General features: G+C 28.7%; 1 protein-coding gene and 1 pseudogene across 1 annotated transcript in view; one reads left to right on the top strand and one right to left on the bottom strand.

The window, feature by feature from the left end:
- Window positions 1–12,328, top strand: part of LOC140045018 (uncharacterized) — a 57,666-nt gene extending 45,338 nt beyond the window's left edge. The window contains exons 4-5 of the mRNA XM_072089753.1: window positions 448–546; window positions 12,137–12,328. Of these exons, the coding sequence (XP_071945854.1) occupies window positions 448–546; window positions 12,137–12,259 (222 nt within the window). The 3' untranslated portion in view covers window positions 12,260–12,328. The remainder of the gene's footprint in view (window positions 1–447; window positions 547–12,136) is intronic.
- LOC140045718 (5S ribosomal RNA) lies at window positions 7,964–8,084 on the bottom strand (annotated as a pseudogene).
- Window positions 12,329–26,286: the final 13,958 nt, after the last annotated feature.

The raw sequence follows: 26,286 nt of genomic DNA on the forward strand, positions 1-26,286 counted from the left end.
GGATATGCTACACTCACAATAACTTGTACTAGCTAATGCCACCATCACACCATAGAGCAATGAACTATTTCTTTGCTCTCTGATCGCACAAAGGATAATTTAAATATATTGAAGTTTTAAACATGCCCCTGAAAGTAAAAGTTTGTACACCAAACCAATCCAGTAATTTAATATTTAAACAATATTAAATTTAAAAAAAGTTAAATAATTTAAATACCAGGCAACAACATTTTTATGTAAAAACTGGAATAATAATAAAAATGTATACAAAAGTAGAAATAAAATTTAAAAAAGCTAATTTGATAGTATTTGTGTGCATTGCGTATATGATAACACACACAGCAAATACAAGTTACAAATTGAAACTTAATGGATGTATAATTATATAAAATATTAATTAACCAATAAATATGTAAAAGATGTAACTTGTATGATTTTATATTTTAGGTTGGATGCTCAGCTTTGCATTGGGCAGCTACGAGAGGTCACTCAGCCTGCTGTAACCTGCTGGTTGATGCAGGGTCAGACATCAATATCCAAGACAGAGTAAGTTATACATTCTTTCATAGTCATATTTTTTGATATTTTGTATTTTAAATATAATGATCTTTTGAGTAATAATATCTGCATGTTATAATGCTATTTAATGTTTTTATTTAACTGTATTGATGCTAGAATTGGCATGTTTTGAAGTTTTTCAATATATTTTTTTCTCTGATATTTAGTCATAAAAATTGATATGACACTATACATTTTGTCATGTTTAAACATTTCCATTGAACTCTTTATAAAACAATGAAAACTACAGCAACATACTATTGAAATATAATCCTTATTCCAAAGTTTAGATATACAGTAATTAAGTCGGAATTATGTACACTTCTATTACACAAAATTTCAATTTTTTTTAGTTCATTTTCACAAAACTGTTTAATAACTTTTGAAACACTATGATTCTACCTATATATCACATAGAGGTACAAATGATCAAAGATGCTAGTTGATAGACATATAGACTGTATTCATTTATTTTATAATTATCATCATACTCATTTGCCATACTCTCCTTTATTCCTTTCAACAACATCACCACCAACTCCAACCACCTCCTGGTTATAGTCACCACCACCAATCCCAAGAATGATGATGCAGAATTTGGTTGAGAGCTAAAGTGATCTTTTAATACACACCACAATTATAGTTCTTTGTTATTAGGTTTTAATTATTTTTTCCATATACAATATAAGATACAGATAGTATATCTGCCACATTTATTCTTTATACTCAGGATTATTCAAACATAAAGAAAACTGAAATAGCGGCACAAATATAATTTTGTAAGTTATTTTCCGTACCTAGTAGTAGTTTTTAACAAATCACCTTACATAATAATTACAGTATCAAACCACCATTACAACATCATTCAAACAAAATGTAAAAATAAACAAATCATCATTAGCATAACTAGGTGATGATTGATCCATAGCAATATTTTTAGTCTATTTAAAAAATGTTTATTTCTTAAAATTTATTTAGATATACATACACACATAGTAAATTATAGTAAACAAAAAATAAATGGAAATTGTTTAACACTAAACAACCTACATTAGAGGTGAAATACCACTAAGAAACACAAGAAAGCTGAACTTAGACTTAAATGTTCTACACAACTGTAACAAGTTCAGAGTGTATCCAACATTTAACATTATGACATATTTTAGACCACTGACAATGGTGATCACCAGTGCTTCGCAAAGTCTGCAGTTGCACTTTATATCATGTTTTATTCATTCATATTTATCTCCATCATCCAACTTTATCAAACAAAACTTTTTTTAGGATAAACATACAGTAGCTATATGTAAGGTTCAACTTTAATAATTTTAAAAAGTTTAACATTTTCTAACATTAATGTTAAAAGATTACTTTTAAAAGAACTTATATTATAATTTCAATTTTCAGTACAAGCTATTTAACAATTTAAAAAAAATATATGCCAAGTTATTGTAGCATTACTTTATATTTTAATCAATGGATGTAAATGACTTTGCATTATATAAATGTATTACAATTGTTTATAAACTCTTAATTGTTGTAGATTCTATTACAGTACAATCTTTTTTAAAACTAAAAAAGACCTTGGTTCATCCTTGTTTCAGTTGGATATGGTCCTACCTTTTCAATAGAATTACATTCATGTTCACAGTAAATTAAGATTTACAGTATCTCTTTTAAAATTAAATTCAATAAAACTACAGTATATCCCATAACAATTTTCCTATGAATAAATAGATGGAATTATTCTTAGTTTATTGATTTGATTCAGACCAATTTTATACACATTTAGCAATATTTTTTTCATTTTTTAACTAATAATATGCATAGAAAATGTTTATTTTACAACTACAATACCTCATTAAGTAATTCATTTATTTACTTTTTTATGGCTTTAACTAGTTGAATTCTCTCATGGTACCAATATAAAGTCTTAATCGGCAATAAATTTCTATTGATCATACATTCTAATAATTTATGTTTCATATTTTTTTAGATTTTATTGTGTTACAATAAAGGAAAAATAAACGGTGTGGGTAAAAACATTATCAGATGACTAAATATATGTATATAACATTTTAATACATTTCTGATGTTTTTGTGCACAACTTCAAATTTTTATTTTTGTGCTATTAGTAGTAAATAAATTTATCTTCCCATTTCCACCCTTTAAGACAGAATAGTCCAACTTCCCTTCCCCTGTAGTAGAGCACCGTATCAAGAATGTTAAATAACAGACAAGAGACATAAAATTGCTTGTCTACATACACTTTATTCACAGTACACATTTGGCTGAATGCATATAACAACATTACTATAAGCCCAACAACTGGGAAACCTTTAACATGTGGCTTACCTTTAATCGGTCATGCTTTTTAACAACCTACCTTAAACCCCTGCGTTAGCGGCTAAGGTAACACCAACCCAGCAAATGCTATGCAGTCCAAATAGATACTTATTGTACCCACATCTTCGTAAAATATCCTTAAACAGCACGGCAGCGTCAATAGGACATCTTTCTAGCATGTGCCTACTACTACTAGTTTATTTCACTGACTAAATAGTGCTAGTGTGGTTCCATGCCTTCTACTCTCTATCAGCATGTATAAAGACCCAGGTATCTGTGTCCAACAATAATGTCCAACCACCAATAGTTTTGATAGTTCAAACACTGAATTATTTAATATTTTAAATAAACCAAAATAAATTTACACTATCTAGTATCTTTGTAAAAAATATATAAAATTTTCCTTTTACCCAAACCTTGTATTATTTTAGCTAAATACAGAATTTAATTTACAGTATTGTGGTACAAAACTATGGAACCAAGACCTTCTGTTTCTGAATTATTTCTTGTAGATGTTAAAACTTTGATTAGTTTTATAAACTACACCCTTTCACCTTCTGTCAATTATATAAGAATGTATTTATTCTGTTACTGACATTCAATGATTCAGGTTTCTCCTTCATCTAATGTTCAAGCAGTATTGTTATAATTTTTTTTATTGAGAATTGTCCTATAATTTCACACATAAATTAATTATTCCCTCAGATTTGGAATCAAAATAAAATGAACATTGACTTGGGAATGTATTTAATAATTGCCTTGATTCAATACTACCTTATACATTTAATAATCTAAATAGCAATCATATCGATATTTTTAATGATAGACTTGGTTATTTTAAGAGGACGATGATGTGTTCACTTCTTGAACAGTCTGCATAACCTGTTTTAATTGAAATTTTTTATGGCATGCCAATCTATGTTTTTTATATATATATATATATTTTATCTGTATTTTATTGTTAACCGTTTTTGATGTTGTATTGTTTTATGTTTCAAACCTGTTAGTGGCGGTATTTATCGCTGTTGGTTTTGATTGAATAAAATAAAATAAAAAATAAAAATAAAATACACAACTATTAATTTAGATTGTATACTGGCTTTTTCTTTTATCCAAATGTACATATGAAAAACATAAGCACTCATTTTGAGGACTTGTGATGAGTTGAAAATCAAATAACAATATTATCAAGTTAAAGTTCAATACAATTTTTTTCGTAATGGTCAAATGAATACAAAACAGAAAATATATTTAGGTTACATTAATTTGTTTAAAAAGTAGCATGAAAACATAAAATAAATTACATGAATAAAGGTAATAACTATACAGGAACCAAAACTTAAAATAAATAAATAAAATCAACAGAAATATAGACAATAGCATATTATTTCATCAGAAAAGTAGTTGGACAGATAATGATTTTTTCAAATATCATTTAAAAGTTTTTACAATTAGAAATAATGGTTAAATCAAGACTATTCCACTTATATTTGGGGTAAAACATTATTTTTTGTTTAAAATAATTGCCAAACTCTGCAATCCTCCAAAAAAACATAGCAAACCTCATTTAACCAACATAAAAGTGATTGAATTAGTGTACAACTCACTTGGTTTGTCAATTAACAACTTTAAATATATTTTTGTTAAATACTTAATTTTGTGGTTAAGCATCATTTTTTCGTTTAAAAACAATATTGATAAACCTTCACCGCCTCAAACAATGTTACAATAATGTATAAGTAAAACATTTTATTTTAATTTCTTTAGAATACTAATATATTTAGATATTTTATTTGAGAAAAATTGTTGGCAGCCAATAATCTAATTAAAAGACCAAGGAATGATACTTCACTTTTTTTCAATTAATTTTCCATTAAAAAAATATAACAATTGTTGTGTGTAAGTTCACTAATACAATTAGTTTTAGTCGTATTAATTAATAATTAGTTTGTAGTTAACCATTTACTAACTTACTTAACTTTAAATTTAAAAAGTTCAACAAGACAATATTGTTATTAAAATGTAAAGTTGTATTATCTGCATAAAAAAATTTGTCTGAAAAATTTACTAATTATTAATTTGAAATAATGATTTCGATCTGTAAAATACCTTTTAAACCAATCTAAGAAAGGCTCCAAAATACCATAACGAAACCACTTGAAAATATCATGGTTAACAACATCAAAAGTTTTTGATAAATCTAGAAAAGTACTTTCAAAAGCAGTATTAACAGTGGTATTGTATGCATACATTTTTCATTATTTTTTTGAAAAAATTGGTAAAATTAAGATTGGTATAAAAGTATCCGTTTTTAAATACAGGATTTACATTTAATATGATTAGGTACAGAACCCATCATGAATGATTGATTAATGGCGTATGTGAGATGGCTTATAATTAATGGAGCAACCTTTTTAAGAATCATGCTCTGAACCTTTACTAGAATTCAAATTATTAATTATATTAAGCACTTCTGTTTCAGATATAAATGGGAGGTGGTAATTAAGAGATTAGGTCTTTGCCATTTTAGAATATATAGAATTACAGAGTTTTACAAATGTGGCTATACTTTTTATATCTTGAAATATTTGAACTTTTATGAATTTTTAAAAGTTTATGCTAATGTTTACTAAATTTATTTAGGTGGGGTGTGTAGAGGGTGTCATCGATAGTTGTTTTAGTGTTTTGGTTTTTTTTTAACTTCAAAAAGTATATAAAAAAATGTATCCAACATTAGGATTAACTGTACAGTTTAGACGAATCAGTTTGAGAAAGATCAAAGCAAAATGCACCTATATCTGTAATTCAGTATCAATGGTCAAGAACGTCAACCTTATTGAAAGTTAATCATAATCAATTATTTTTGAAATAGGTAAATGATCAGAGATGTCTGAATTGTAATACCTGATAAAATATCAAAATATGTAGGCCTATAGAGTATCATGGTGTGATGTCACAATGATAGAGGGCGCTGCATGGTTGCTAGCCAAACAAAAAATGCGTTCAACGCTACTATGTTGATAAACTGTAAATATCTGTATTTCCTATTATTTTTGAAATAGGTAAATGATCAGAAATGTCTGAATTGTAATACCCAATAAAATATCAAAATTGGTAGGCCTATGGTTTGTGTAAAAATAATCAATAAGTTCTGCATTTTTTTTTTGTAATTATCATCAGTCGTAGGGAAAAACGTACAATAGTTGATAAGATAATATAAAATAATTATTAATTAGATTATGCTTATTATTAATTTGATTACAACAATGTTGAATTCTCCCACAATATTACAAAGTCTTCATGATTTAAATCTTGAAATCAATTAATTTATAATAACAGCAAAATGTTATGTTATTAGATTTCAGTTGACTTTAAATTAAAGACAATTATAGAATTCTTTTTTGTTTTATTGATTTTTAAAAAGCGAATCACATATAGCTCTTTTGTCAATAAATCTGATCACATTTTGTAATAAAAAAAAACAAAATTGTGTTCTAGAATGTTCATAACATTTTTAATTAAATACATTATGCGTATGACAAAGATGGTGATTTGTTTGTAAGGATTTCTGAATCAAATAAATATTATGCAGAGCTATTCAAGTATGTCTTCACTCGTAGAAAAAAAAAATAGTTATTTCACTTATAAAATGACAAATAAATGGTTATTCAACCAAAAACCCATTGGCTGCATTGGCTGGCAGCCAATTTGAACATATTTTCATTAAAACATTTAATTTGAAATTTTTTCAGGTAAATACATTTTTTTACATCAAATTTTTTTTTTTGTTAAAATGGATAACTATTATGTTACATTAAAATGGCACATTCCACAAAAATGTTGTTAAGAATAATTTTTTTTTTCAGGGGGACATAAAATTTCACAAACCTTCAATTGTTCTTACATATGATTTTGTATTTTAAAAGTGCAATTTTCACAAATTGTTTTTCAGACAAGTCACTTAAATGCCCTATGATCCCTGTGTATTATAATGATCAAAGATGCTAGTTGTACTGAATATTTTAGTATGATTTATTCATCATTTTTAGTAGTGCATTTTGCCATACTCTCTTTTATTGTCAACACACTACCAACTCCGTCCGCCACCTCCTCCTCATTAAATAATGAAGAGCAATGATATTAAAGGATGTAATATAGACCCATATTAGACCCAGTTTTAGTTTGTGCTTATTTTTTCCATAATACATTACAAGGGCCTATACATTTTATATTACACAGTGCCCTCACTCATCATTTATTTTACTTAAATTCTGTTTATATTGTTAGCACTTTCAGTACCAGTGTACTGTTCAATAAAAACCCAAAAATCTGTACAAAATTTTATTTAATTTAATTTTTTTAGACCTTTTTTACAAAACAACTTTATTGAAATAGCATTTAAATAAAAAAAAAACTATTACCAGCATTAAACTAGATGATGATTTCATTTCATTATTCGGTCTATTTCAGTATATACAAAAAAAATGAAATTAAGGAGACCAGGGTCAACCTAAGTGAACTTAATCACTGAGACTCTAAGCTCACTATGTCGGTCGGTAGGTCGGTCGGTAAACACTAACTCAAATTTGCACACGTGACTAAAGCCATGTATACGGCCTTGTTAATCATCTATTTAAATAATAATAAATACAACATAGTATAAAACTGACTCCAAATAACAATGATTCAACGTTTCAAACTTTATTTGATCATCATCAGGAATGATGATAAAATGTATTATTACTGGTCCTCAAGTTTAACTGGAAACTGAGGAAATTCGGATTAGGCCCTCCACGGACCCACGGCAGCCAGCAGTGCAGCGCCTACCAGATCAGCACACCGGGAGACGATCCCCTACTCTTTTCGAATAGTGTACCAAGTTCTTTAGCGTGCACTGTTAAGTACACGGGACCAACGGCTTTACGTCCCATCCGAAGGACGAGGCAATGAGAGTAAAGCATCTTGCCTAAGGATGCAATTAGTATGGTACAGATAACCTCGAACCCATGCCTATCACATGCTAGTTCGATATTACCTTTCCACCATCACTCTCTGGTGTATATACAGCACCCGCCGCTATTTCTAGACGGTCTCCCATCCAGAACGCAACCGGGCCCAACGTTGCTTAACTTCGGTGATCTGACGAGAACCGGTGTTTCAACGCAGTATGGCCGTATAATTTGCACACATGACTAAAGCCATGTATACGGCCTTGTTAATCATCTATTTAAATAATAATAAATACAACATAGTATAAAACTGACTCCAAATAACAATGATTCAACGTTTCAAACTTTATTTGATCATCATCAGGAATGATGATAAAATGTAAGCATTATTGTTATTATTATGGAATGCTTTATTAAATAGGTAACAGCAGTGAGCACCAGTGCTTTGCACAGTCTGTAGTATAATTAAAATGATTCCATCTTCTATCATTGTTTCATTTATTCATCTTCTTCATCATTATAAGACAATAACAAACAAACTCGTTTAAATATAAATCTACCCACTGTAATGTTGGTGTTGCTACAGTTGTTCATACTTTAGAACAATGACAGATTATCAATGCTTACTTTATAGCATTCATTCAAGTATAAGCAATAATGTCAACAGTATACTATTTGAAAATCACAAGACAAAAAGATCAACTTTATTATTATGATTTTGTAAAGCTTAATATTTGTTAACAGACTGTTCATTCTTTTGAATTCAAACTTTATTTATCCACAAAATATCAAAGATTAAAAATAAACTTGTTTCAAAAATGAAAAAAATTTAAAACAGTGATCGTGCCTTTAGTTGCATGGTCATTGACACTATTTTAACTAAAATAACTAACTAAAATTTAAAGTTTAGTTAGCAAAGTTCAAAAGGATGAATTAAAACACCTAATAAAAACCTTAAAAAGAGCCTACGAGGATGCTTGTTTTTCTTGTCTTACCATTATTGAATAAATGTTATTGAATTGAAATTAAATTGAATTGAATTAACAGCCACCACATATTATAATATACATTAATGACAAATATGATGTTTTAATTAAGTTTAACTAAAAATGAAAAACTACAATGTGTATTCCCTTTGCGTACTGATCAGCCATTTTTTATTGTTGCAAGGTTTCAAAATGATGCAATGAACTTTACTCCGTCCATTGGATTGAATGTTAAATCGACCAAATATAAGTCCTGATAATGAACAGAACAGAGTATGCTCAGTATAATGTGCATAAGCATGCGCAGATTAATATTTTGTGTAGATTACCGTGATCCTTTCATCTACCGTCCACCTTTGTCTACCATACTGTCATAAAGTCAACTACCACACTTTATTTCAAAGGATAACATTTTTAGCATAATTATTTTTTTTGTTAAATGGTTGCATAATTTAGTTATCCACACCTTGGTGGATAACTCCTTGTGATTGTATAAATTCATCATCAACTTTTTTTATCTGTATTATTTTTTTTTCATTCAACATTTCATAATTTCGTAAAGTTGTGCACCTACTATTTTTTTTAAACGTCAGAGTTGCGCAACATTTCTTGCGCGCGATTTTATGAATTTAAATGATTGATCATAGATTAAAAACCAAACGTCATTTTGTATTGACATATTTTTTAATTAAGTCATATCAAGAGTCAACTTTCTGTAGATTAAAAATGCAATGTTTCACACAAAGTTACGCACACAAGATTTTTTCTTACAACCAACACCTGCAATTGCTATAACTAATGCGTATTTTCATTAAAAGCCTTAAAAGAATTGAAAAGTCAATTAAACCATATCAAATTTTATTTTAATGATTTTACTGATTTTGATTTTAAATGTATTATGGCTACCCTTACAGTACATGATGGCATTGTTAACCGTATTTCACATTGACCATTCTTATTATTTAAAATGCATAATTATGGCTACTCATACATGCTGATTGCATTCTTAACCCTATTTCACATGGACTATTCTTTTTATTGTACAAGTTACTAAATGTTTTAGTTTACTTAATTCACTTCCCACAACCTTAATCAATAATCACCTTGACAAATTTCAATATAAATTTACCTCCTGGTTCATCCTGTTTTTCATCACTGTTTTCCTCCTTGTACTCTATTTGCACAAACATACTTTGCCTATTATATTATTCTTAATAGTTGTTGTTTACAATAGTGATGAAAGCATTAATTTTGAAAATTTCTGTAATTTCGCGTGGAAGTAATCATATTTATCTTAATTTATGTCATGTTCATCCCACCAAAATCTGATGATGAAAAGAGTTACCATGAAATTAGTACTTATGTAGAAACAAGGCTATATAAAAAAAAGGATAGATTCAGGGTTTAACAAAATATATGACATAATCAATTTTAACCGGCTGAAAACATCTATTGAAATCCTCCATACATTATGTAGAAGAGCTGACTATTGCAATATGCTTTATTAGTTGATGCCATTCCAAAAGATTGTATAAGTATAATTAAGAATCATAACAACAATATGTCTGTACATATTAAGGATGAATGTATTATAACAATTAAATAACACATAACACATAACAGCAAAATGTATACTCATGCTTTAAATCAAAAGCTATTACTTCTCGTGTTTTAAACAAATGGAATGTTGCTCTCAACGCCCAAAACATAAATCCGATAAAGAAGGTGAAAAATGAAAAAATATACTAAATTATAAACCATTACATAAAATTGTTCCAACTAACTTACAGCTGTATCTGGAAATTGAAAAAAATGAATGTGATATATATGTGTTATTGAAAATGAAAAGCATAAGTTCTTATAATTATTGTATACATAACAAATTATGTAAAAATATTGATAACATTTTTATAGGAATAGACAATAGCAGTAGTTCATTTAAAGAACCTCTTTAATAAATGCATGGCTCAGATTGTCTACAGTATATACATATATACAGTGCTTAAATGCTTTAAGTATCTAATACCTTGCAATTGTATATTCTTTTAACAATCATAAATCATACAGGTTTGATAATGCATTTTTTCTCATACCAGACGTATATGTTGAACTTTCTGTCAATCCTTTGTATATCAATGGATTTAAAACATAGAAAATGAGACTTCAATTGCAACTCTTGCATATAAGTTTAACTACGTCAACGTCGGTGAGGTTGAAATCTGTTTGTCAGTGGGTCTCACACCCAGCAAAGACGGGTACAGGTGCTAGTAGTAATTTATATGATCAGATCATTTGATATCTGCTGCTTTAAAGTACAGTTTGATTTTATGTGATCACATCATTTCCCTATTATCATTTGATTTATAATTTTAGTTGTAGTTTTGTTGTTGTCGTCATTGTGGTTTATATTTCTGAAACTAAACAAGTTGAACGGATTAAAAAATAAAACATCTTACAATGTTTCTATATTGTGTAGTGAATATTTTTCATCAAGATCAAATATACATAAGTTAGAACTCAGAATTAGAATGCTCAGGATATTATTGAGTATCACTGAAATATTTATTAATAAATACAAATGTTGTTGAATTGTGTTATCCTAATGTCTACTACCATTATATACATATATACAGTGCTTAAATGCTTTAAGTATCTAATACCTTGCAATTTTATATTCTTTTAACAATCATAAATCATACAGGTTTGATAATGCATTTTTTCTCATATTTGTATAATTTTCTAACAATTTGAATAAAATAGGTGTTTATCAAGTCAATACTGTATTCAAATTTAGGAACAGCTTAATCACAAAATAATGGGATCATTGTGCACTTTGTAATATTAATAATTCATTATACGATGTATTGATACTTTAACATTTCTTTATTGTATCTTGAACTTTGTTGTTATCATTGATACAATAATACATGAATCAAGTGTCAACAATTATAGAGCATTCAAATTAACAGTTAATGTTGACTGATATGGTTTTACTGTACCTTTCATCTCATCTTGAAAATTAAAAAAGTAAATAAAAATTAATCAAATATTAAAAATAATTTAAATATAAAGCTGATGATATTGATTGCAATTTGCCTAATGAGGTTTGTTGATGAAAATGAGAACTCAGCAGGGTGGATTTAAAATACAAGATGTAGGCCTTAAAGTCATAATAACCTGTCATTTTAAAATACAAAATAAATTTGCAAATTGATGGTAAATACCACTTTAAAAGAGTTTATATGAAAGTATTTGTATGAAAAAATTGAATTATCATATGCATTTATTATTTTTAGAATGGATCAACACCTCTGATGAAAGCTGCATATAATGGTTTTCATGAAGTCTGCTTGGTCCTTCTCAATAAGGGAGCTGATGCAAATCAACAAAACAAGGTACTTTCACACATTGTATTTTAAAAATTTTTAAATACATAGGTGGACAGTACATACTAATAACAATTTATGTTTTGTCATTGATAATGGGATTGTAGGATAATTCAAAATTAGTACTAGTTCAAAATCTAGACTAGTAGTATATTTAATTTGTTTGAAAATGTATACCACAAATATTTGTTGACATGTGCACAACAAATAGTTTGTTTATTTTGCCTAATTTATCACTCAACTTTGTTACTCTATTTTGTAAAGAAATTAATCAGAGCCTTATCATTAAATGTTTACATTATTTATATGCAGTATGTTTATTTACATATTTCTTAGTAGCAGAAATGAAGCTCACCTTATTCTGTCATATTTCCTCACAGTGGTTTGAATTCAGTACAGTACATTGCATTTCATATGCCATTTCTTATATCTTACTGTACTGTATATTTTTCCCCCTTGACCATAACAAATATTTAAACTTCAATTTTTTAAAAACAATTCTTCTTTTCTATTGTTTGTAGAATACTGATACTACTTTGTCTTGTCACTCAATAAATATTATTTACCACCAAAAACGTACATTGCCTCATACTTACCTATATTTTCGGATGACTTTACTTTTACCTGGAAAATGATTTAAATGAAAAGAAGACTAATTACCCAAAAAAGGTGAAAATAATTGTGTAGTTAAATGTAATAATGAGGGCACAATTATTGTTATTATTTTGGAGGCATTTCATGCATGCATTACCACAATGCTTTCAGTGTACACAACTTGCTCGTGTGCACTTTAAAGAACCTAGTACATCTTTCGAGACGAGCAGGGGGTTACCCCGGTGTATTAGTACATCACAGCCACTGATCACCAACTGGGCCCTCTGGGAGACCAGTCTTTGACTTTACCCAGTATAAATATAAATTTCAATTTCAATTTCAAATCATTTTCTTTGCATCTTTTATTCACCACTGATGTAATAATGTTATGTTATTAAATGCAACTCTTAATAGGTCAAGGGTCAAATAATAAATATATATTGTTATTGTATACTATTTATTTTCACAAATTTTATTATTATTATTATATTATAACTTATATTATCAAGGTTCTATCTTTTATTTTTTAATGAATCCCAAAAGTTTGAGACGTGTCAGTCTGTAAAGCTGTGGACAGAGATAAAATCCTTTTTTTTTGTATTATAAATAAAGCATGGCTTCCTGAGCTCCATTTGATTCTTTCAAAGTTAAAATGATATATATACTAAAAGGAAAATAATATGTGTTACTAAGTCACGTATCCATGGTGATTGTGATGACAGGCCCAGACTCTATACTATACATGATATTACGATACCATCTGAATTAAATATTCAGCCAGTGTGCAAAAACTTCTGGATACTATTTAAGTTGATTATCAATGAAGCATTCCTATAATTATATAATATGGTTCAAGCCACAAAAGAGAACAAAAATGACAGTGCTAGAACCCTGGTGCATTTAACATCGTGTATAAGAGAATGACAAATTTGAATAAAGTATAAAAGCATGAAAGAGTATAAGAGCATGATGTCAATACAGAGTCTAGATTAGTGGTTTTCTGTAGTTTGCAACGCCCTTTTCATTAATTGGGTACGTGTGTTAAATGAGCATCATCACACATTGCATACAAAAACAAGTCATGATATTATTTTATGCTCACAAAACTGAATTCAGAAGAACATCAAGCATATATTTCTGAATAAAACTGAACAAAAATTAAATAGTAGTTTCTATAATTATTAAATTGCTTTAAAAAAAAATATTTGGGATTTACACTACCCATCTGAATATACGTGCACCTTAATCTGAATACCTTATCCAACATGATTACAGTGTTTAAACAGCAAATAATACTATGCCTTTGTAGATTCATTCCATAACATAGTTTCATTCCATTAAAACTACAATAGTAACATTATCGTATAACCTATATAACCTACCACTTTTTTTAATAGAATAAACCGAATGCTATCATCTTTTTTTAAACTATTTAATACACAATAACATCTACACGTCTATGATAGTGCAGCCTGTCAATCACAGCTAAAGACACCAGTTGTACACCTTTGTGTCTTATTATCCAATGCATTCCAACACAATGCTGCTCAGACACCACCTATATTATTCTACTTGAGTTTGCTAGATCATCATATAAAAGTGCATTATGATGGGATCAGATTGTTTTTATATAATTGTCCTTTATTACTAATTATAATATTGACAACCATTCTGATGTTTGTTCATGGTTGTGCAGAGCCATGATAAATTACAATTGTCACAGCTTGAATAAGGTAACAGGGAGAAATTTAAATGAAAACCTTCCTCAAAATATTATTTCTCTGCTCAAATGCTGGATTGTAATGAGTTTTTAATATTAAATGTGTCTATATAATTTATTGTTTGTTAAGTAGGTCTTTTACCACACTGATGTTTATATGTGAAATGGTTAAATGTATTCAGATTGAGATCTGCCAATGTAAATTATCTTAATTAAAATCATTTACATTAAAAACTTTCAATTGTATTTCTATTATATTTTATCAATTTTAAGTGCTGTTCTTAAAATACAATTGCAGTCTACCAAATCATGGAGCTATAAAATAAAGCTCAATGAGACTGAAAAACTGTTAATGTACACAGCCTATAAAATACTTAGTTGAAATGCCATTATTAGACATTTTTAATCATTGATTTATTTAGAGAAATTAATAAAACTTCACCAGAAGTTTTAGAATGGTCATATCAGTTGTATTTTGATTATTTATACTACTATAACAATATATGTTCACATTTTGTAGTAATACACTACCAACATGTATAGATAGTATTTACAATACCCATCTGAATAATTATACTACACCTTAATCTGAATACTTTATCCAATCTGAATACAGCATTTATACAGCGAATACTGTTTTGTAGTTTCATTCCATAAAACCATAATTTAACATCAAATAAATAGTCATAAAATTAAAATTAAATCTTCTTTATTTTAATAGATTCATCTCTTTGTTTTCTTTTGAAAAAGATTTTAATACACCAAAAAAAACAAAAAAAAAACATCTACCCTGTATGTGATGATACACATGGGGTCAAATCATTTTACTATTCGACCTATTCGCTAGGACAGAATAATCTGGAATTTTTTTTAAACTACCACACTTTATTTCAAAAGATAACATTTTTTAGCATAATTATTTTTTTTGTAAAATGGTTGCATAATTAGTTATCCACACCTTGGAGGATAACTCCTTGTGATTGTGTAAAATGATCATCAACTTTTTTTATCTGTATTATTCTTCTTTCATTCCACATTTCATAACTTCGTAAAGTTGTGCACCTACTATTTTTTTAAAAACGTCAGAGTTGCGCAACATGACTTTCGCCCGATTTTATGAATTTAAATGATTGATCATATATCAAAAAACCAAACGTCATTTTGTATTGACACTTTTTTAATTTAAGTCATATCAAGAGTCAACTTTCTATGGATTAAAAATGGCATGTTTCACAAAGTTACGCGCACAAGATTTCTTACAACCAACACCTGCACTTGCTGTAACTTAATGCGTATTCTCGGTTTGTGAACTTAATTCTCTTGAATTTTTCATTATAAACCTTTAAAGAATTGAAAAGTCAATTAAACCATATCTAATTTTATTTTAATGACTTACTGATTTTGATTTTAAATGCATTATATCTACTAATACATGCTGATTGCCTTTTTAACCCTCTTTCACATTGACTATTCTTTTTATTGTACAAGTTACTAAATGTTTTAGTTTACTTAATTCACTTCCCACAACCTTAATCAATAATCACCTTGACAAATTTCAATATAATTTTACCTCCTGGTTCATCTTGTTTTTCATCACTGTTTTATGTATGTTTACGTTTTTTCCCCTTGTACTCTATACGCACAAACATACTTTGCCTATTATATTATTCTTAATGTATATATAGTATAAGCCCATGGAGTAAGTTATAATTCTTCCGTAAGCTTCCTATTACATGTAAAAATAATAAAAGCATCACATTTTGTATCTTATTTGTTTTGTGTATTTCAGCTATTTTTTTGTACTGTACGGTAATTATTAATTTAAATAATAATATTTATTATTTGCATATCTACGGATGTACCATCATTTTCAAAATTCTTTTCAATTCAATATGTTCTATCAATACTTTTGAATTCATAAATAAAGTGTATTTGCTTTTTGAACTTCAGATTAAGGATGATACCTAAAACTTACAAGTGTGTTTAAAATATACAGTAGTGTAAAATATTTTGTATTTATTTTTGTTACAATGAATGTTACTGACCGCAAACACTCATGCATAGCCTACTTATAATAAGCATTTAGCCTACCAGACGTATATGTTGAACTTTCTTTCAATCCTTTGTATATCAATGGATTTAAAACATAGAAAATGAGACTTCAATTGCAACTCTTGCATATAAGTTTAACTACGTCAACATCGGTGAGGTTGAAATCTGTTTGTCAGTGGGTCTCACACCCAGCAAATACGGGTACAGGTGCTAGTAATTTATATGATCAGATCATTTGATATCTGCTGCTTTAAAGTAAAGTTTGATTTTATGTGATCACATCATTTCTCTATTATCATTTGATTTATAATTTTAGTTGTAATTTTGTTGTTGTTGTTGTGGTTTATATTTGTGAAACTAAACAAGATGAACGGATTAAAGAATAAAACATCTTACAATGTTTCTATATTGTGTAGTGAAGATAAACTCCTTTCAGTTCAATATTATAGAAACTATTTTTATCAAGAAAGAGACCATGCCCCGCTTTAAAAAAAGATGCGGTTATGTTGGGGAAAGAGAAAGAGCTTTCATAATGTATGAAGCTCATCTAAAAACACTGTTTTCATCTAAAAACACTGTTTTCATCAAGATCAAATATGCATAAGTTAGAACTCAGAATTAGAATGCTCAGGATATTAATGAGTATCACTGAAATATTTATTAATAAATACAAATGTTGTTGAATTGTGTTATCTTAATGTCTACTACCAACCTTCATTCAAAATCAATTATTTTTTTAGGTAGATCAAGATCAAATATAGTTCTGACTTGTTAATGGTCACATGACAGTATAGTTTATTGGGCTTGCCAGTGATAATGACAAAATATTTATTATTTTGGTCTACTATTACAGTAACACTTTTTATCAATTAATGATACTGTATAACATATCAGTGCAACGTCCACTATTGTATTTAAAAAAATGAACAAAAATATGTATACTGTTCATTTTTTTGTTTTTTGTTTAAATTGGAACTGAGAAAGCATATATTCCTGATCTAAAATTATTTTCACTTCGGGATATTTTTGTAAATTATAATTTTAATAAAAAAAATCATAAAAAAAAAAACAACATTGTATGTCTGAACATAGTATAAATATGCACATGGTATAAATATATAATTTGTAAAATGTGTCAGAGGTCGTACATTTACAAAAGTTAGTTAGTTTGTCAGTTTTTATGTCTGCTATAAAAGAGTTAGGAATAAAATTGTCATGTGACAGAATACCAATGTAACATTTTTTCTTTAATCAGTATTTTAAAACCTGATGATTATGACCTCTTTCCAGGATGGAGACACTCCACTACATGCACATCTGGCTCATAGATATAATGATCTTACATTAGAAATGGTGACCTGTCTCATAAATAAGGGGGCGTCAGTGACATCACAAAATAAGGTAATATATATCTATACAGTATATAAATTTACGTAAGGGCAAAATTCGGTAAATCGCACCTTACTTTTATAATTTTTACTTGATGGTATATAAAGTTGGTTTGTACTTTCGGTACTGATTTTAACCACCTGATGTAACCCTGTTTACTAATTAAATTAAGTTAGATAATTAGTTATTGACGATTAAAACGAATTTAGGTTCAACGATTTGCCCCAAATAGGGGTGTTATCCGATCGTGGTATACACTGTCTAATGGATGTCCATCTTGAAAAATACCCGCCACAAAAATGCGAGGAGGCTTCGCATTTTCCTATCTCCTCCTACGATAATTGTTTTTAATAGCTGAAAACCGGTTGAACAGCTTGAGTACAGTATCATAATGTTGAAGACAGGCCGATTTTTTTAAAAAAATACTATTTTGATAGATTTAATATACGTTTATGCAAATGTATTGATTTGAAATGAATGGAACATTCCAATCTCTGTTCCACAAGTGTCTATTCCCTCAGGCGTCGTAAAGGCAAGTACTGTATTCCCATAACAGAAATTCGATCCATTTTTTTTTCAATCTGTGCTGCAAAGGTTGGATATAGATTTTTTTTAACGGATAATGAGCTAGCGTTTTCAGTCGCCGTATATTATGTACAAATCTTTATTATTGCGGTTAAACCCCCCACGTGACATCATCACCTTTCCCTCACTGGCATGAGTAGCGTTGTAAAGCCAGTAGAAGATAGGCCTACGGTGCATCACATGCCCTAAACGCAGAACAACTTTGGTGGGTAGGGTTAGGAACCAACTTAAGTATGAATTGGCGCTAAGAAACAATTGAAAACCATTAGGCCTACTAATTAACTTGAGTTAGATAATTTAATATTATTGACGATTAAATTGAATTTATGATTTACCACGAATAGGGGTGGTTTTCACAAATTGTTTTACATTATATAAACATATTATACACGTCGTAGTGATGTATCGTTACATGTAGGGGCTACTGTACTATTTCAATCGACTAGGACGGTGATAGTTTCAACAAAGTATTACATCGCAATGTTTTACTGTGTTTAGTGGTATATTATTTGTAAAACATGAAAACAATTAATATTTCGTTACTACATGGATAAAGAATATATTAAAAAATTATTCCTCTTTGCACCCATCCTCTTTCCCATCCCTCAACCCTAATGTTACATACAAAACACAAATTAAGTTTGTTTAAATTTGACTTAAACAATTGGTCTCATTTTGTGACAAGTTTCTCTTTCGGAAGTAATAGGGTGCTAATTTTAGTTGAGTACATAAATCACAGTGTCTATTTATTCGTTCCTGTAAACGACATGTATTATTGTCCTGTGGTACGTACATTTGAAATCGCCAGTTTTTTAACGCTGAAATTATTATGTATTCGAGAACCATCTGTGGGCACGACCTAGATGGTACGCGAGCGAAGCGAGCGTACCATCTAGTACAGACAATTTCAGTAATACTGTATGGCAACAATCTTTCACCTACTCTAGTAAATTATTCTATTCTTTTTTTTTCTTTTTTTATATCTGGTTCATCATATAATTAATAATAATAGTTATTTTTATTATTAAATTGTGTGATTTTTGGTAGACCTATTTAAAAAACCATTCCTTCAAAGATGACAATATCTAATATCACAGCGATTTTAAACTGATAGGAAGATTGTGGGTTGTATAATTTATGCTGAGATTGGACCTATCGGATATTTTGACATCATGAAGTAATGGTAGTGGGTAGAGATCATGTGCCCGTCCACACCCACCCATGCTTCATATAACTTATTTAATAAGGGCGTTTAATCCTATAACTTATGCTTTATTATTATACTCTGTAGCCATCTCTATTTCAATATTGATCTACGCATGCGCACAGCTCGAATCTCAATTGAATGAAAGAAAGAATATTTTCCATAATTTGTTATCCAATGAACCATATAATATTCTAACTTTGCTCAATTTTGTCCCAATTCAATCTGTTTCATAAGTAAATGTTATTTTTTTAACAGATGTCAGGATTATTCTCAATTTGTAATTCAATCTAGAAATTGAAATTGAAATCTGAATCATTCAGTTAAATAACTTATAAAGAGCAGACCTCCCTACTATGCTGATAATGGCGAAACCAATTGTGAATATACAGAAAAAATATCCTGATATTTCTAATCCCTATTAAGACTCTCGATAAGAAGAAAAAGAAAATATGCTAAATATCCGCACAACGTTTGTAATAAATTCATGTATTGTTTAATAATTGAAATATTGTATTTTCCGCCATTTGGCATATTTACTATTTTAAATACCAAAACCTTTATATTTTTAGTAGCGTGTTTTATAGTCTAATGTCTAAACATAGGGTTTGCCACAAAAATTGTAATGCATGGACTATTAGTTTATGATATGTGAAAACATGGGTTTTTATATTTTATTTGCATTAAAGTGATTGTGTTGGAAATAGATTAACATCGTTACCATTTAAGATAGTTAAAACAAATTATTTTATCACATGTGAATTATGGAATTATTTTTAAGGATAAGATAAATACAGCATCACATTTTACATTTTTTTTTCTGTGCCTGCCATCACAGAAAACCAATTTCACATTTTTATCTGTAAATTAGCATTGTAAACTTGATTATTATGATTTTTTTTACCACAGAATGGAAACAATCCACTACATGAATACCTGATTAATACCCCCAACCCTACTTCTGAAATAGTGAATTGTCTCATAAAGGTACAGTATTAACATTGCCAACTAAAATAATACAGACAATTGTAAGAAATAGCTTACAGAAACTAATGTTTAAGTATTTGAATAAAGAAAATAATTAAAGCTTAAAACCATGTTCTTAAAGAGGGTAAACCCTAGTATCAGTGAATTTATTATAATACAACCATATTTTTATGCCTGCCATAACACAGTAGGGAATTAAATTGTCAGCAGGATATCACAGAACATCAATTTAACATTCTTTATTTAATCAGTATTTTTAAACCTATGATTATGATTTCTTTCCATGATGAAAACTAGGACAATGCAATATTGGCATCGCAAAATAAGGTAAGGAACAGTTTTGTTTTTTTCTCTTTTGTGGCGCAAACACCACTTTTATTCACATTCATATTATCTCATATTACATAAAATCGTATTATTTAACTTGTAAATGTCGTTACAGTTCATAAGTAACATTTTTACATATATGAGTTCTGTATTACTCCTTTTTTCATTAATTTTCTTATATTTTGTTATACACTTGACAGGATCATCATTATCATCTATCCCGTTTTAAAATAGTTCACACATTTTCATTTGTTTGTTTTCATTTTCCAACCCGGATTATACAATATATTTATATACATGATAAAAAAAACAATAATAGCTCAGTACCACCAGTAACCCGTATCACTGTAATTCTTTTTCGGTTAATCGTATCAAATTAAAAATTATATTATCATAATCTTATTTCTTAAAGCTACCCATTTTTCTATACTTGTTTCTTTATTGTTATATGTTTCACATTCAATGTTATATAACATATTGCTTTTAAATGAATTCCATAAAGATTTACCCACTGGCTTATTTAGTGCAGATAACATTTTTATTCTATAAATAGTACATGCTGCAAAAGTGTAAATATAATCTATTAGCTTATCTCCCGTTCCTAGTATTAATTGTTTATATGATATATTATTGTGATTTAAACTTACAAAGATACTAAGCATTTTCCTCCAATATTTCTGAATAAATCTACAACTAAAAAACAAATGATTTTCATTTTCAATTTCTCCACATTTGTCACACGTTTGTGTTTCCTTAACTTTCCACTGATACAGCCGTTTGTTGGTAGGCAGTATTCTATGTAACATCTTATTGAATTGTGCTAGTTTCTTATCTTTCATTTTACATACTTTCCGTAACCAAGAAGTTTTCCAATCAATGTTGTTATCATTGAAGTACTCTTCCCATTTTAGTTGTGACATTGGAATAATGGAATATTCTTTCACAAACCATGAGTATATTAGTTTGGTAGTATTAATCTCATACTTGGTCCCAACTAATTCATCATTATCATCACAATTGAAAATATCTACCTCCTTAATAATACGTTTCCATTGAATTGGTATTGCCTTAATAATGCACAAATACTCATTTAACCAGTTTGTTTTACATTGTAGTTCCACGAGTATTTCGTTTGATGTTAAAAAAGTGTTCTTATTAACAATGTCTTCAATACTGATAATGCCACTGTCAATCCAATGCTTGTAGAAAAGCGATTTTTTTTTTAGTTTAACGTAGTGGTTTCCCCACAGTTGCTCATTCATTATATCGTTATAAGTTTCAGGTTTTTTTTAGAGATTCTGTTATAATTTATGTACTTTTATCATATTTTTGTAAAACAGTGGAATTTTATCAGAATTAACATCAATAATGTTATAACATGCAATATTAAGTAAAACATTAACATCACATATTTTTTTAATATAATACATTGGAATATTTTTCCATTTAGCACCATCATCATTCATAATTCTTTTTAACCAGCCACACATGAGTGCATTAACACGAAGAGTAAAATCAGGCATTTTAATGCCTTCCATCTCAACATCACCAATTAGAGTTTTTCTTTTTATCTTTTCCCTTTTATTGTTCCAAATAAAATTATATATTAGATTTGTAACTTGTGTATATACATATTTTGGAACATCAGTGATATTTGGTAAGGAACAGTTGCAGAATTCTTTAGAACAATTATTTCTTTACATGTGATTGCTATATATATGGAATTATTTTAAAAGTTTGTGTCACAATACAGCATCACAGTTTACATTTTTTCTATATATGATACAGATACATAATATGATGCTGTAATATAATGTTTATCTAAAATATTTAACAAATTGTAGAATTACAAGAACAAACATGGTTTTCTCAGTTTAGTAATAACAACGAATTATGAATTGTTCTGATGTAATTGTTCTAATTAATGTGTGACTGATATTCAGTTACTGGTATTTGAGTTCTAAATCTCTTTTTCTCACTCTTACTCAATATTCCTACATACATTCACTTAATACATTTCCTAAGGTTCAACAACACCAAAGCACACCCTATAGTATTAGTGAATATAATGCAGGAATCTGTAATCAATATTTGTTTACTTCATGTAAACGTTTGATTTCATTCTTCTATTTGTCAGACTTTTTTAGTATTTTGCATTCGTTATTATAACGTTTTTTCTGTGTCTTTATGTAACGTAATTCTTATAAACTGCAATGTTAAAAAACAATGTTTTAAAATCGTTTCGAAAATATGATCACAACTGTTCTGAAAATTGGTAATTATTTCGTTATATATAACGTTCTGTAAACGTTTTCATGCAACATTGTTCGAATATATAATTTATTTCTACACAGAAACGTTTTAGAAAAACCAAACCTTAAAAAACCCAAATGCAAACGTTTCGATTACGTTTACAAACGTTCTGTGTTTGCTGAGATGTAGCTGGGGTCCCGTTAGGCATTTGAAATCAGCATTGCTGACTCTTATGGCAGCCATTGCATCTAGTATCTGCCTCAGACGTATTGGCCTATGCCTTTCTTCTGGTCAAGGAGGTCACGTCTGGACGTGAGAAGCCCTTGATCAATGTTAGGACCAATCAATGTGCTTCAAACAGTCCTGGCTGTGTTTGTATCAAACCTGTTAGGGGCGGTAATTATCGCTGTTGGTTTCGATTGAATAAAATAAAATAATAACCAAACAAATAAAGCAAACCATCTTCCCAAAGATGACAATAATTAAACATTAGTGTTTGTGTTGGAAAGATGTTAAATATTTACTTTTTTAAGATAGTTAAACAAATTATTTTATCACATGTGAATTATGGAATTATTTTGAAGGATAGGATAAATACAGCATCACATTTTACATTTTTTTTCTGTGCCTGCCATCATAGAAAACCAATTTCACATTTTTATCTGTAAATTAGCATTGTAAACTTGATTATATGATTGTTTTTTCAACAGAATGGAAACAATCCACTACATGAATACCTGATTACAACCCCCAATCCTACTTCTGAAATAGTGAATTGTCTCATAAAGGTACAGTATTAACATTTCCAACTAAGGTGATACAGACAATTGTAAGAAATAGCTTACATAAACTAATGTTTAAGTATTTGAATAAAGAAAATAATTAAAGCTTAAAACCATGTTCCTAAAGAGGGTAAGCTAGTGCTACAAGCATACCCTAGTATCAGTGAATTTATTATAAAACAACCATCTTTAAAGAGGGTAAGCTAGTGCTACCCTAGTATCAGTGAATTTATTATAAAACAACCATCTTAAAGAGAGTAAAGCTGGTGCTACAAGCATACCCTAGACTAGTATCAGTGAATTTATTATAATAGAACCATATTTTTATGCCTGCCATAACACAGTTGGGAATTAAATTGTCAGCAGGATGTAACAGAACATCAATTTAACATTTTTTATTTAATCAGTATTTTTAAACCTATGATTATGATTTCTTTCCATGATGAAAACAAGGACAATGCAATATTGGCATCGCAAAATAAGGTAAGGTACAGTTGCAGGATTCTTTAGAACAATTATTTCTTTACATGTGATTTCTATATATTATATGGAAATATTTTAAAAGTTTGTGTCACAATACAGCATCACAGTTTACATTTTTCCTATAATTATTTGATACAGATACATAATATGATGCTGTAATATAATTGTTATCTATAATGTCTAACAAATTGTAGAATTACAAGAACAAACATGGTTTTCTCAGTTTAGTAATGACAACAAAGTATTAATTGTTCTGATATAATTGTTCTAATTAATGTGTGACTGATATTCAGTTACTGGTATTTCAGTTCTTAATCTCTTTTTCTCACTCTTACTCAATATTCCTACATACATTCACTTAATACATTTCCTAAGGTTCAACAACACCAAAGCACACCCTATAGTATTAGTGAATATAATGCAGGAATCTGTAATCAATATTTGTATACTTCATGATTATTATCTCTTTCCAGGAAGGAAACACTGCACTGCATATATATCTGAGTCGTGGATATAATGAACCTACATTAGAAATTGTGACTTGTCTCATAAAAAATTGTTCATTAACAATATTGCAAAATAAGGTAATCTACAGAAAATTATTAGGAATGTTGCTGTTCTATTTTGTTGAAGAAATATTAGCGTTTGCTAATATTAAGTAATTATAACATCAGTATTAATTTCAATTAACACAAAATATCTGTTTATTTAACAAGAAAAACACTAATATACCAAATAGGTTGTCCCATCAATAATTATCTATCTGTCAGAAAACCTATCTCATCATTTTCAAACCTATCTCATCATTTTCATGTTCTTTGTCAATAATAGGATTCTTTGCAATATTTTAGATCTTTTATTTTGTATTAATTGTAGTAGAATACATTGACTTCCATGATCTACAATTTACCAAGCATTTTGATATAATTTTTACTTATTATTTTTACTTTTTGATATTGATTATTTACTAGCAGTAACCCGTGTTCGACACAGTCTTTTCCTGCCTTAATATGTGCTTATACTTTGCATGGGCAAGTATAATAAAAGTGCACTCTGATAAAAGTACCTTCAAGAATAAAATTTGGAACTACTGTATTTACGGACATTCATTTTGTTATATACTATCCTTCACTATGAAATATCTGTAAGCTAAAAAATGAAAGCAATACTGGATATGGAACTTTAGACTTTATTTTTGACTGTTCAGACTTTACGAAAGACGCTAAAAAAATCTGCTTGTGTAGATGATGCACGCAAATAATATATAACGAAAGTATAAAATGGGTGTTTTTCGGGTGTTTAATTATTTGATACATATAAATACAACAAAAAAGTGGACAAAAATCGAAATAAAAACACATTGGTGCAGAATCACGAATTGTTAAGTTGTTTTCATGTTCAACAATATATCAAACCATTTGGAATAAGTTTTTGTTTAATAATAATAATAGTTCATTCTTATATAGCGCATATAAGCATGCTCTCAATGCGCTGAGCATTATTACCCCAGTCATTTTTAGGATCAAACACGTATGGAAACATGCTTCCATAATGCAGCTACATCAGCGCAAAGTTGTGTCTTTTGATCTAATCGGGTACCCATACACCTTGGTGGAGAGAGGCAAACGTAAGTAAAGTATCTTGCCTACGGATACAAGCAATGCGGCGAGAGTGTGTGTGTCTT

This window comes from Antedon mediterranea, chromosome 3 (genome assembly GCF_964355755.1).
Source record: "Antedon mediterranea chromosome 3, ecAntMedi1.1, whole genome shotgun sequence".
Taxonomy (NCBI): Eukaryota; Metazoa; Echinodermata; class Crinoidea; order Comatulida; family Antedonidae; genus Antedon; species Antedon mediterranea.